This window comes from Peromyscus leucopus, chromosome 23 (genome assembly GCF_004664715.2).
Source record: "Peromyscus leucopus breed LL Stock chromosome 23, UCI_PerLeu_2.1, whole genome shotgun sequence".
NCBI classification, from domain to species: domain Eukaryota; kingdom Metazoa; phylum Chordata; class Mammalia; order Rodentia; family Cricetidae; genus Peromyscus; species Peromyscus leucopus.
Window position 1 is genome coordinate 33,254,513 of NC_051082.1, and position 13,358 is coordinate 33,267,870.

A 13,358-nucleotide genomic window follows, 5' to 3' on the forward strand; every position below is an offset into this window, starting at 1 on the left:
AAACCGAAACTTCTTTTATTGAATAAATTCCTTCCTACAGCGGCCTTGCTTCCCCGCTTAGGGCGCTCCCAAGACGAGGCGCCCTCTTGCCGGGACCGCGGCGTGCGAGCCCTTGGGGGACCGCGCAGGCCCGCAGCCGCCCACGCCAGTCCCGACGGCTGCCGTCCCGGCGACCGCCGACCCCAGGGCCTCCGCGGCCCCGGCTGTCCTCAGGACCGCGTCCGGTCACCACGTCGTCCAGAGCACCGCATGACCCCCCTGCAGGACGGCCGTCCTCAAACCTCGGCCGCTCGGGCGCCCCCTCCTCCTCCTCCTCCTCCTCCGCCCAGGCTCGCCGAGGCAGGGCTGCTGCGAGGCGCGGGCGCCTGGGCTCGGCTCTCGCTACTCGCCTTACCTCACGGCCGATCTGAGCGGGAAGGAAGGGCAGGCCCCGGGCCTCCGAGGAGGGGTGTGGGGGAGGGAGGGGCAGCTCCGTGGGTGGTGGTGCTGCTGGTGACCCTTTGTGAACACGTAACGGCGGCGGCACCGGCTCGCCGCGGCCGCCATGACGGCCGGCCCGCGGAGGGCCACGCGCGGGCCACTGCGCCTGCGCGCGGCCGGCCGGCCCGGCGACCACTCCCTCCCCGGCCGCGTAATCCCTCCGCAGAGGGCCGCGCACTCATTTTAACCACGCCCCGCCACCTGGCCGCCGGCGTCGCCTTCCAGCAGCTTCCAGAACCGTCCCTGCCCCCCCTTTCCTCCCCCCCCCACTCACGTGTAGCGGGCTCCGCAACTGTGGGCCCCGCCCCTCCTGGCGCCGCAGTTCCGATCGCGCCTGCGCCTGCGGGGAGGCCAAGCCACGCCTCTGCGGAGCCTTGCCGGAAGTGCTCTCGTTTTCCTCTTCCCCCCCTGGTGCACCAACCCCCCTCCCGCCCGCCCTGCCCTCGTGCTTTCAAGCGGGGCGCTCCTCAGGAAGGAAGGTGTTGCGGGGGGGGCCTCTTTGGCTGCGGACTCCCAAGCGGAAGTTGCTTTCCTAGCGGCGACGGTGGCGGGGGAGGAGCCGTCCGAGGGGGAACGTGGGTTGAACGTTACGGGTAGATGGTGCGGAGCTCAAGCTGGAACAGGAGTTCGGGCCGAATCTACACGAAGAAGGGGTGTGCCTCCGGCCGGTAAGGGAGAGAGGGTAATTTCCTCGGGACATGGGAATTGGGACGGCTGCAGTGCCCCGGGGTGGGCCGTGGGCACGGTGAAAGGATGGGCTGGGAAGAAGGGAGGTGCAGGCTGGGGTCGGTCCGGGCCGTTTGGGCTGAAGGGGGTAAACGCTGAAGAGAAACCAGAGTTTGTGGCCGCCCCACGGAGAGCGCGGAGATGGGCAAGGTAACGGAACCCGCGCCGCGCCGCGCCTCTTGGGCTCATCTCTCGTGGCCCTGTTCGTCTCAGATTCGGGGAGCTGGGCTGGGTACCAAGCCGACCTGGACTCTGAAAGCCGACCTCTTGCCTCGGATTTAAGTCTTTTGGCCTTGCCCTTGGCAGCTCTTCTGCCTAGCTGGGAGGTAAAGCTCCGACGGGTGCAAGGCCCTTCGAGAACCTATTATAAGTTTCCACATTACACATGACGTGAATTAGATTTGTTAACCACGTCTCTCTCGTGATTGTCTGCTGACTGGATCCATTCTGGGCTGATAACTCCCATTAGGGTCTCTGGAATGTCAGTGGCTTACCAACATTGAAGGGGGCAGGTTCTGAGAGGAAAAAGTGTTGGGGATGAAGACTGGAAAACTTGATTGGTCTCCCCCTCGTAACAACCTTTAGGTCGTAGTGAGCTGTTTGGGTGGATTAAGCAGGTGATTTGAAGCCGAGCTGTCATTTTGACAGTGATAGGAATGGAAAGACAGACGGATTCCAAACATCTCCAAAGCACTGCCCACGAGTTTAGATGACGTTTACTGTGCATACACGAGGGAGATGATAGTAGAAGAGTCAGGCTTTTCTAGTGTGTTTGGAAGCCCACCATACGGGAAGAGCAGGTTACTTTGGAGAAAAGATAATGAAGGTAATTGTTATGGGACAAATTGAAACTTAAGACCCAACCCAAGATTTTGTATATAAGACAAGAGTGAAAGACCTGGAGAGCCTACTTGCGGTATTTTAAACATGGAGAATCTTTGGGGGAGGGGAGTGTCCCAATATCGTTTGGTGTTTCTGCCACTCTCTTGGGTTGGTTTCTCTCCTTCCTTCCTTCTTTCCTTCCTTTAGACAAGGTCTCACTAAGTTGCCCTGCCTGGCCTGGGACTCACAGAGATCCATGCCTGGAATTGAAGGCTTAAAGCCGTGTACCACCATGTTGGGATATGCCTTGTCTTCCTATTGAAATAGTGGATGATAGGATCAGGAGAGCAGATTTGAAGGATTCTCATTTTTTTACTTCCTTATTGAGAAAGAACCATTCTGGACAGTTTCCTAGATCCTCGGGTAGATAAAAAGGAGCCTGCAGGTTTCTCTCTGAGAGTGAATGCAGACCGACAGAAGGGGCACTGTCTGTTTCCCTCCTGAAGCAGCATCACCTGGTAACTGTAACTTAGGTGTTAGCGTGGCTTCATTTACTTCTTAGAACAAATCTAGGTCATAGCATAGGCTTTTACACTCTGGATCGTATAAGGTTGACTTTCCTATTCCTATAATTCTTTTTTTTGTGAATATGTTGTGAGTAGAACGAGCTGAAGGTTGTGGTTATTTCTTAAGCATCAGGAAATTGAGATTCACTAATACTGACTCTCCCTCCCTCCCTTCCTCCTTCCCTTTCTTCCTTCTTTCCTTCCTTTTTCTTTCTCCCTTTCTTTCTCTTTCTTCCTTTCCTTCCTCCTCTGTCCTCTCCTCCCTTCCTCTTATTTCCCCTCCCTTTTCTTTTCTTTCGTTAGGTTCTCTTGTAGCCCAGGCAGACTTTGAATTCATTTATAGCTGTGGCTGGCCTTAAATTTTACCTGCTTCCTCCTCCCGAGTGTTGTGGTTACAGGTGTGGACATAGACTTTCACACTGCATATATGTATTTGTGTGTGTGTGTGTCTTTTTTGTTTGTTTGAGACAGGGTTTCTCTGTGTAGCCCTCTGGCTGTCCTGGAACTTGCTTGCTCTGTAGACCAGGCAGGCCTCCTTGTGTTTTGGCAAGATTTATGCTTGAAGTTTCAACTCCCTGGCTAAATGATAACCTATCTCTGCCTAAAGGTCTTTTAGATCTGGTTTTGTTGTATTTTAAGTCTATACTTAAACCTTTTTTAAGCATTTTTTTTCTTCTTTTTTTTGAGACAGGGTTTCTCTATGTAGTTTTGGACCCTGTCCTGGATCTCGCTCTGTAGACCAGACTGGCCTTGAACTCACAGAGATCCGCCTGGCTCTGCCTCCCGAGTGCTGGGATTAAAGGCGTGCGCCACCACCGCCCGGCTGTTGGTAACTTTTTAAATGTAGTATTCTGCTGGTTGTAGTTACAGGCCTTTAATCCCAGCACTTGGGAGGCAGAAGCAAGCAGAGTTCAAGGTCAGCCTGGTCTACATATATAGGGAGTGCCAGGCCAGCCAGGGCTATTTAGTGAGACCCTGTCTTCAAACAGGAAAGTATGTATTCCCAACTGGTGCAGAAGTAGGAGGGTATAAACTGTGTGGGTCCTTTCTTCTTTTCTTTCTTTGATAGAACAGTGGACTGAAAGGGTTAGGTCTTTACAGTGCTGACCTGGTTGCTTCACACTGTACAGAGGCTGAACAGCTTAGGCTCTCAAACCCATTGACTAGTTTGCTTTAAGCAGTAGCTGCCTCTATGAAAAGTTTTAATTTCCCATGAATTAGAAAAATGCATCCTGTGATCACTCTCTACCCTTTTCTCATCCATTTGTAAATAACTAAATACATTTAGGTATTTTCAAGACCACAGAATGTTTATCCAAGGACTTGTAGCTCACAAATATACTTAATATCTCTGTCTTATAAAATAGCAAAGATCTTTTTTTAGAGTAAATAGGATTTTTATTTAATTGTTTGTTGACTTTTTTTTTTTTCCAGGATTCATTGAAAAATCCTTAGTGATATTGGCATATTCCAAGTGAAATAAATTAGCCAATGACTCGGATTGATGGCTTCTCTGAAGATTGGAAATGGTTTGCCACGGGTTGGACCAGGGACTGATATAGGGATATCTTCACTCCCCAAGCTGGGGTACTTGGGAAAAGTTAGTGAACTTATTTTTGGCCTAAGTGCAAAATTGGTTTTTTTCCTCTTGTATTTGAAATTCAAATTATAAATGAAACTTAAAATTTTTAATTTCATTTTATGAATGAAGTCCTAAAAAATTCTATCTTCCACGGAAATCTTACAGTAATGGCGAAAGATTATTATAATTTGGTTACCTCTCTCTTATTGATATGTGAAAGTAGAAATATGCCTAGATCTTATGGTTTTCTGTTCTCTGAAAATATGGACAATAAGCATTTTCCTTGGCAGTTGATAGTACCTTTTTCTTGTGAATAAAACTGATACTGTTTTTAACTCAAAATTTGATATTTAAAACTATAAATGTCTTATTTGGATAATAACTGTTTAAGACTGTCCATGGTTTCTTTTGTTTGCTGTTTTGAATCTTACCAGAATCCTTCTGGTGGGAATTTGTACATTTTTCCCCTGGTTATCCTTCCATTTAACTCTTTTGTAACTTAATATAATTTAGGAATGTCTCTTTTAATTTGCTTTATTTCTCTTTTAGAATTATGATTCAGCTAAAGTTACAACGGATAGGCATTGCCCTGCTTGTAGAGCAAAAGGAAAGCTGAACACCTTAAAAACTTACCAAATTAACTTCCAAGAGTCTATCTCTCTGTGTGAGGATCTTCAGGTAAAGTATTAATGTTACATAGTTTATAAGTTTCAGCCTTCATTGTTCAAATTTTACTCATTTTGTATTTTTCAGAGTATAGACTTTAAATGCATAGATAACATCGGTTTTTAAATACCTCTGACAAACAATTTTAAATAGTTTCCTGTTTTCCAGTTGAACTCCTAAGTTATTGCTACTTGCTATTAACCTTGTGGGGGAGCCTTATTAAGTCTGTAGCATATAGTAGTTCCTTCTCCTCCTCCTCCTCCTCCACCACCACTACCACCACCCCTACCACCCCTACCCCTACCCACAGGGTCTCACTGTGTAGCCCTGGCTGTCCTGGAACTCACTCTGTAGCACAGGCTGGCCTCGAACTCACAGAGATCCGCCTGCTTCTGCCTCCCGAGTGCTGGGATTAAAAGTGTGTGCCATCACACCTGGGCATATCGTAGTTATTGATCTCCATTTTACCTGGAAGGATGTTTTGGTAATTGGTTATATCAAAAACAGTGTATATGCTCTGAGCCAACTTTTATGTACTTAAAAGCATTAAGGCATACAGGCGTGGTGCATGCCCATCCCAGTATTTGGGAGGATGGAGTGGAATTGCCACAGTTTTGAAGCTAGCCTGAGCCAGTAGACCTTCTCTCAAAAGAAGAAGCAGCTTGTCATTTAGAATGGATCAGTGGTTCCCCTGGTACAGCTCTTGTATGGGATTGATTATATTCCATAATTTGTATATTTAGTGCCCACAGTTGGCTAAGTAAAAGCAGCAGTAAGACCTCTCACAAACATAGAACCACAAACTATTTTAAACTACCCCCCCAAATCCAAGATAACACTCTCAGATCCATTTTCTTTTTTTCCTCCTCATATACAGAACATCACACATTGTATTTCTTGCCAATATAAAGCTGTCATCTTATCCCTAAAATGGCAAATAAAAAATCAGGAGAGGTGGCTCAGTGTTTAATGCTACTGCAGAGGACCCAGGTTCTGTCACCAGCACTCACATGGTGGCTCACAATCATCTATAATTCCAGTCTCTGGGTGCATCTACGTATATGCAGGTAAAACACGTATATACATAAAATAAATAAAATCTAGAAATAAAAACAGTTAACCAACGTTAATCCATCAAATATTTAAGTTTTGGTATAAATCAAACTATTTATATTAAGCCTTAGTCACTTGGCAACAAAGCCGCATGCAGAGGACAAGGTCATCACTTTATAGGCCTGCAGTCGGGCTCACTCAGGGCGGCAGAGGCTTTGGCAGTGAGGGTCGAGGACACTGAACACAGGGTAGCTCCCCAGTGTTGGCCACCCCACCACCTTTTCCACGGCGACACCCTTCATTGCAGGGGGCTCTGCTTTGGTGTTGGCTTCTGGTTGGTGGTGCTTGGGATCGAGGGTCCCGAGCATGAGCAGTTCATGCATGTTTAACACTCAGTTATTCTGCAAAATGGACATCCTCTTTTTTAAACTAACAGAGCAGATTGGTAGGTTCTGGGAACAGGGCATTGCACAGATCCGCAGAGTTGTGACTGTGGGTGTCTAGTTCCCGCTCTGTCTGCTCCAGACAGACTCAGCAAGCTCCCGGGTCTCACCCGCAGGAACTGACCTATGGAGCTTGCCTGCGGCCCCACAGTGTTGTCACTTGAGGCCTGATGACCAACCCGGTTAGGAAAATAGACCAAGTGACATAGCTGGTCACCCACACTTTGGTGGGGTGTGTTGCAGGAGGGGGTACTAACCTCGGAAGTACGAACTTCTTTGTGCATTTATTCAGTTGAATGTGTCCCTGTGTTGGGTCTACACTTACAGTACTAGGAATGTCTTGAAGACAGGAAAGACAGTAAACAGCATGCGTGTGTGCCTGTGAAGTGTTGAAAAGTACTCTGAGGTTAGTCACAGTGGTGGTCTCCTATAGTCCTCAGAGGCAGGAGGATGAGCAGGAGGATCTCGGTTCAAGGCTAGCCTGACACTCATGACCCTGTTTTCACAACAACAAAAAGTTAGGGAGAGAAATTAAGCAGTGGAAGTTGAATGTGAGGAAAGGAAGGGTTTATGATTTTTAAAAAAGATTTGTTTGTTTTATGTATATGGGTGTTTTGTCTTTATGTATATCTGCATACCAGAAGAGGGCATTGGATCTCACAGGACTCCAGTTATAGACGGTTGTGAGCTGCCACGTGGGTGCTGGGACTTGAACTCAGTACCTCTGGAAGATCAGCCAGTGCTCTTAGCTGCTGAGCCATCTCTCCAGCCTGAGTTTGTGATTTTTTTTGAGACAGGGTTTCTCTGTGTAGCTTTGTGCCTTTCCTGGATCTTGCTCTGTAGACCCGACTGGCCTCGAACTCAGATCCACCTGCCTCTGCCTTCCTGAGTACTGGGATTAAAGGCATGGGCCACCACTGCTCAGGGAGTTTGTGATTTTTAAGTAATATAAAAAAAAGTGTGTGTGTGTGTGTGTGTCAGAATGTATGTGCTACATGCATTCCTGTCCGCTGAAGCCAGAGAGGGCATCAGGTCCCTTGGAGCTGGAGTTCCAGGCAGTTCTGAGCTTCCATGTAGGTGTGGGACTCAAATCTAGGACTCCTGCAAGAGCAGACAGCGCTCATAATCACTGAGCCATTTCCCTAGCCCCAAGGGCATTTGGAATTTTTAATAGAGCAGTGGGAGGAATGCTTTATTAAGAAAGTGAAATTTGGCCAGGTGGTGGTGGCTGTGGTGGCACACGCCTTTAATCCCAGCACTTGGGAGGCAGAGGCAGGTGGCTCTCTGTTGAGTTCGAGGCCAGCCTGGTCTACAGTGAGTTCCAGGACAGCCACGGATACACCAAGAGACCCTGCCTTGAAAACCCAAAAAAGAAAAAAAAAAAAAGGAAAAAGAAAGAAAGTGAAATTTGAGCAGCCTGAGAGGAAGAGGATAGAGTCCTCTGGTCACGGGGAGAAGCAGGAAGGCTCTGGGAGACCTGAAGCTGCCAGTCATGTTTGTCTTCTGCATTGAAAGCATTGGAGTGCAAGTGGAGTGAGAGCAGGTGAATCAAGAGTGGCTGGGGACAGAAGGAAATAGTCTAATGATCCCTGGTAAGGATGGCTGAGGGAGGAGTCTGGAGGAAGTGGTGGGGGAGAGGCATAGTCCCTGTCTGTGAGCCTGAGCCTCTGGATGACAGTCTAGGTGATGGGCGGGGCTCTTAGCATCCATAATGAGCCCCTTCGACTTCCCAGTGGGTGACTTAGGGTCCTAAGACCAACGGCCAGACTGCATCTCGTCCACTGACCCTCGGGTGGGGGAGTGGGGAACTAATCACCAAATGCTGCAGAAACAGGAGTATTCAGGAGTTTTCAGACTGGTATGCTCAGATGGGACAGAGGTGCCACACCACTCTTCCCTGCCCCTTGGCCTGCCCTATATATTGCTTTATTTGTGTTCTTACTATGTTCTCTAGAATATACCAGTGAATACATTTTCTTGACTTTGAGACATCTTGATGCTCAAAGGTCATGGGAAATGTAGTTGTATCCAGTTCATTGGGAGTCCAGTGCCTGGAGTCGGCAGTTGGCTTCTCCGAGGGCTGTTTGCTCACTTGGTATCCATTTCAGAACTACTTGGTGTCCAGGTAGATAGCATGACAGTGAAGTAATAGGATGCATGGTTGGTGTCTCTAAGAGCAAACTGCTTGTGTAGAGGTAAACCCCGGAGCATCTGCTTACAGAGTGCTGCAGGGTTCTGAGAGCAGTGCAGAAAGCAAGCAGGCTGTTTTCCCTCTGGCTAGTGGAAAGGCAGGTGCAGAATTCCAGGGAGAAAGGGTGGAGGTGGAGGTGATGGGCCACGGATGGACTCCATTTCTGTAGTCCTTCTGCAGGCTGCTTTACTTTATACAAGGGACTCCCTTCTAGAAAACGGCAGAGGGTTGCATATGACCAATCTGCATCCTCCTGCATCACTTTGAAGCGCGTTTCTAGACTATTCCTAACACCTACTACAATGTAAATGGAATGTTGTGCTGTATTAGTTAGGGATATGACAAGGAAGTCTGTACATGCTCAGTACAGACACAGCCGTCATAGGCCGAACTGCATAGCTATAGAGCCCGTGGATATGGAGCCTGTGGGTGCAGAGGCCTGCTGTTCTCTGAAGGTAAAACCAACAGAATTTGCTGGAGGTTTAGGAAACAGCATGGGAGTGAGAGCAGGAATGATTCCCAGGTGTTCATTCTGATCAGTTGGATGAATTGAGTTGTAGTTGGTGAGCTAGGGAAGATGTTGGGAAAAGCAAGATTTAGGGGAAGACTAAGGTAAACTTAGACAGGTGGAGAAACAGTTGGAGCCGAACATCAAACAGCTGATGGAGAATCTGGGATTGGAGGTCAAGATTTGGTGGTCATGAATACACCATGTGGCTAACTGAACTATCCATGTGAATGGTGAGTTAGACTAGGACTTGGGGTTGAGCCCTGAGCCAATGTGAAGAGGCTGGAGACATTACAAAGACTCCAGGATCGGAGGCGGTTGGGTAAGAATAAAGCCAAGGAGACAGGCATGGATTTGGAAGGAATGAGAAGGAGCTCGAGGAGGGTGAGGACTCACTCCGCCCCGATGGGTAAAGCAGTGGTGAGGAAAGAGAACGGATTTGAGAACTGTTCCTTTCCTTTCCTTTCTTGTTTTTAGTTGGGAAAAGACCTAGACGTTGATATGCTGGTCCTATCGGTTAGGGAGGGGTAAGTGGCTCAGGCCACCCTGTGGAGCAGAGGGTGGGCATTGATGCCCAAGGGAAGGAGTTTGGACAGCACATTCTGAGCACTGGATACTAGACAAAGTGACCAGCCACCCTGGAACAATAGTCTTTAGTCAAGTCTTTGATGCGTTCCTTTTTTAAATGATAAGGAATTCTCTGGTACTCAAAGCTCTGTTCACAGTGGTTTGCTTGCTTGGTTTCTTTGTATTTTGAGGTAGGTCAGGCAGAGCGGGATTTAGGGACCCTCGGGGCATGAGGTTTAGGTCAGGCTGGTACGGACTTCACTGTACAGCTAACAGTGCAGAGATTGTGCTGAAAAACTGAAGTGCTCACAGAGAAAGGAAATTTAGCTCATGCTACATACCTGTAGCCATGAGGTAAATTACCTGAGAACATCCTAGCTTCCTAGGTCATGGCTTGATTGAGTCTCAGTATTCTTGGGGTCACCAGGCAAGGCTCCTGATGCATATGATAGTGTCTGCTGAACAGCCAAGCGCTAGCCGTGGTACTCGATGCTGCCGAGGAGCTCGGTGCAGACAGGCAGTCAGGAGCCTTACTGGCTGCTTCCCTGCACTTGATGTACCTGATGTCCCCCAAAGCTGGAAACAGCCAAGCACAGTCTGGAGGACTGACTGAGGGAGGTGTGGCTGTTCAGTTCACCGGAGGACACCAGTCTACCATAGTGGTGTTGAACGCATTATTTATTTACTTATTTTGGCCTTTCAAGACAGGGTTTCTCTGTGTAACAACCCTGGCTTTGTCAACCAGGCTGACCTCAAAGAGAACCTCTTGCCTCTGCCTCCCGAATGCTGGGATTAAAGGCGTGTGCTACCATGCCTGGTAAGAAGGCACATTTTTTTTTTTTTTGTTTTTGTTTTTGTTTTTTCAAGACAGGGTTCCTCTGTGTAGCTTTGCGCCTTTCCTGGAACTCACTTGGTAGCCCAGGCTGGCCTCAAACTCACAGAGATCCGCCTGGCTCTGCCTCCCGAGTGCTGGGATTAAAGGCGTGCGCCACCACAAGAAGGCACATTTTCAAATGAGATATTTGCAAGCCTTGAACTTGTTTCAAATGCAGGATCCAGGGACTGGAGCAATGGCTCATCGGTTAAGAACAGGTACTGCTCTTGCAGAGGACTTGAGTTCAATCTCAGTACCCACATTAGGCAGTTCACAGTTGCCTGTGACTTCTACCTCCTAGGCATCCGACATCCTCTTTTGGCCTCTAGGCATCCACATACACCACATTCACTCAGAAATAGACACACATCAGTAAGGATAATAAAAATAGATCTTAGAACATATAAGATGCATAGAAAGTACTTGGCAAAATTTTATGTAAAAAATATTTTCCTAGTGGGGCATGGTGGCACATACCTTTAATTCCAGCACTCTGGAGGCAGAGGCAGGTGCATCTCTGTGAGTTCAAGGCCAGCCTGTCTACAAAGTGAATTCCAGGACAGCCAGGAATGTTACACAGAGAAACCCTGTATTGAAAAAAAATAAACAAACAAGCAAACTTTCTCAATTTTTAATGCTGTAAGTTGCTTCTCTCTCCCAAAGTAGCACACAGTCTTTCTTTACATTGCTGAAAGTTTTTATTTACTTGACAATCTCTCTCTCTCTCTCTCTCTCTCTCTCTCTCTCTCTCTCTCTCTCTCACACACACACACACACACACACACACACACACACACACACACACACACACACAAACACACACACACACTTTAATTAAAGTCAAAATAGTGTTTTCTTTCAGCCTAGTCTATTGTAACTTAAAGCCTTACCCCCTTTGAGACAGGATTTCTCTATGTAGTCCTGGCTGTTCTGGAACTCACTATATAGTCCAGGCTGGCCTCCAACTCAGAGAGACCCACATTACTCTTACTTCCTAAGTGTTGGGATTAAAGGCATATATTATCACTCTGCCAGGCTTGCAGGATTTGATGATGCAAATTAACTAGGGGGAGTATTCTTTGGGGTGGGGCAAACTTTGATTAATTACCTCTAGTTCTTTGAAATTTAGGTTGTGAGAAATACTCTCATGTCGCATGAATGCTAAAATTGTGTGTGTGTGTGTGTGTGTGTGTGTGTGTGTGTGTGTGTGTGTGTGTTTTCTTTCGAGACAGGGTATCTCTGTGTAGCTTTGCACCTTTCCTGGATCTTGCTTTATAGAGTAGGCTGGCCTTGAACTCACAAAGATCTGCCTGCCTCTGCCTCCCGAGTGCTGGGATTTTAAAGGCGTGCGCCACTACTGCCTGGGGAAATTGTGTGTGTGTGTGTGTTTTAATTCATTGTTCAGTGATTTCTTTATTTTATTTTTGTTTTTTGGTTTTTCGAGGCAGGGTTTCTCTGTGTAGCTTTGCACCTTTCCTGGAGCTCACTTGGTAGCCCAGGCTGGCCTCGAACTCACAGAGATCCGCCTGGCTCTGCCTCCCGAGTGCTGGGATTAAAGGCGTGCACCACCACCGCCTGGCTGTGTGTTTTTTATGACACAGGAATCTAAGGTAAAACTTCAACTGATTTGGATTATTATTGAGGTTTTTTTTTTTTCTTAACAATTTTATTTTTTTCTTTCTAGTGCATTTATCCTTTGGGCTCTGAATCACTTACTAATTTAATTTCTCCTGATTTGGAAGATTGTCACACTCAAAATAAGCCTCAAAAAAGAAAGAGATTGGAAACCAACTGTAAGAATTCACCGCTTCCAGTCCATTCTAAAAAGACTAGAAGTCACCTTGTCACTGGTGAACAGATTGTGAATGGAAAATATAATGGAAAAGTGTGTGGTGACACCTCATCAAGCTTACCAGAGAACATTGGTCACCAGAATCCTGTCAGGACAGTTGGTTCCCTGGAGCAGAATGAGGCTTTGGAAGCTGGAAACATGGACGTGGCTCCTACAGAAGATCCTGCCACAGTTACTGTCTCTGGAATGCTCCCCCGAAGTGAAGGATCTGGGCTGAAAATGCCATCCAAGAGCAGATGTTTATCCTTTGGCCAGACTCTCTGTGTCCAGTGGAAAAACTCTCAGGCGCTCTGCTGGCTAGACTGTATCCTCTCGGCCCTGGTGCACCTGGCGGCGCTGAAGACCACTGTGGTGGAGACGTGCTCCAGGGAGGAGTGTGTGTTTGGGAGGCTGTTGGAAGCATACCACCAAGCAGATACGCTCCTGCACACCCATCACTTGCACGCTGTCACAGGTTCGTGCTTATTGTTCCTCTAAGTTGGAAGATGTCGGTGTTGTTTTGCCTCACCGCTTGTGGAAGAGAAGCCATGAGCAGTCATTATTCTATGCAGAGACCTAGGCGGGGAGCCTAGATAGAGATAGTGCGGGCGGGGTACAGCACGTGACCGCCTGCAAAGCTGCCGCGAAGAAGAGAGCGGCGGCCATGGTATGCCTTAGCTCCTCAGGGTGGTAGCGGTCGTCGTAGAATCCACCAAAGAGATGGAAGCAGTAAATGAGAGTCACCTGTGATATCCCCAACACCCTGCCCTTGACTACCAGGGGTGTGCAACTGACTTGAGCACCCTTGGATTTTGGTGTATCTGTGTGTATAGATGTACATACACACACATTTATTTATACAGATGGTGTGTTTGATTCGTTTTGATTTTGAGACAATGTCTTTCTATGTTGCTCAAGCCTGGAAATTGCTTTCCTCCTGCGTTAGCCTCTGGTGTGCTACAATTATAAGCATGCACCATTGCACCCTATTTTAACTTCTATAAAATGGGGTACTCATGAACCTTAACTTCCGACCCAAAAGCATTAAC

At 47.6% G+C, this 13,358-nt stretch overlaps 1 protein-coding gene across 4 annotated transcripts in view; it reads left to right on the top strand.

The window, feature by feature from the left end:
- The first annotated feature begins 944 nt into the window (after positions 1 to 944).
- Uspl1 (ubiquitin specific peptidase like 1) overlaps positions 945 to 13,358 on the top strand; it is a 33,627-nt gene continuing 21,213 nt past the window's right edge. The window contains exons 1-4 of one of the 4 annotated variants that reach the window (XM_028878068.2): positions 945 to 1,148; positions 4,029 to 4,194; positions 4,726 to 4,854; positions 12,163 to 12,784. In XM_028878068.2, coding sequence (XP_028733901.1) covers positions 4,099 to 4,194; positions 4,726 to 4,854; positions 12,163 to 12,784 — 847 coding nt within the window. In that variant the 5' untranslated portion in view covers positions 945 to 1,148; positions 4,029 to 4,098. Of the gene's footprint in view, positions 1,149 to 4,028; positions 4,195 to 4,725; positions 4,855 to 5,876; positions 5,910 to 12,162; positions 12,785 to 13,358 lie in introns of those variants that run through there. The other 3 variants (XM_028878065.2, XM_028878067.2, XM_028878066.2) reach the window with 3 other exon arrangements.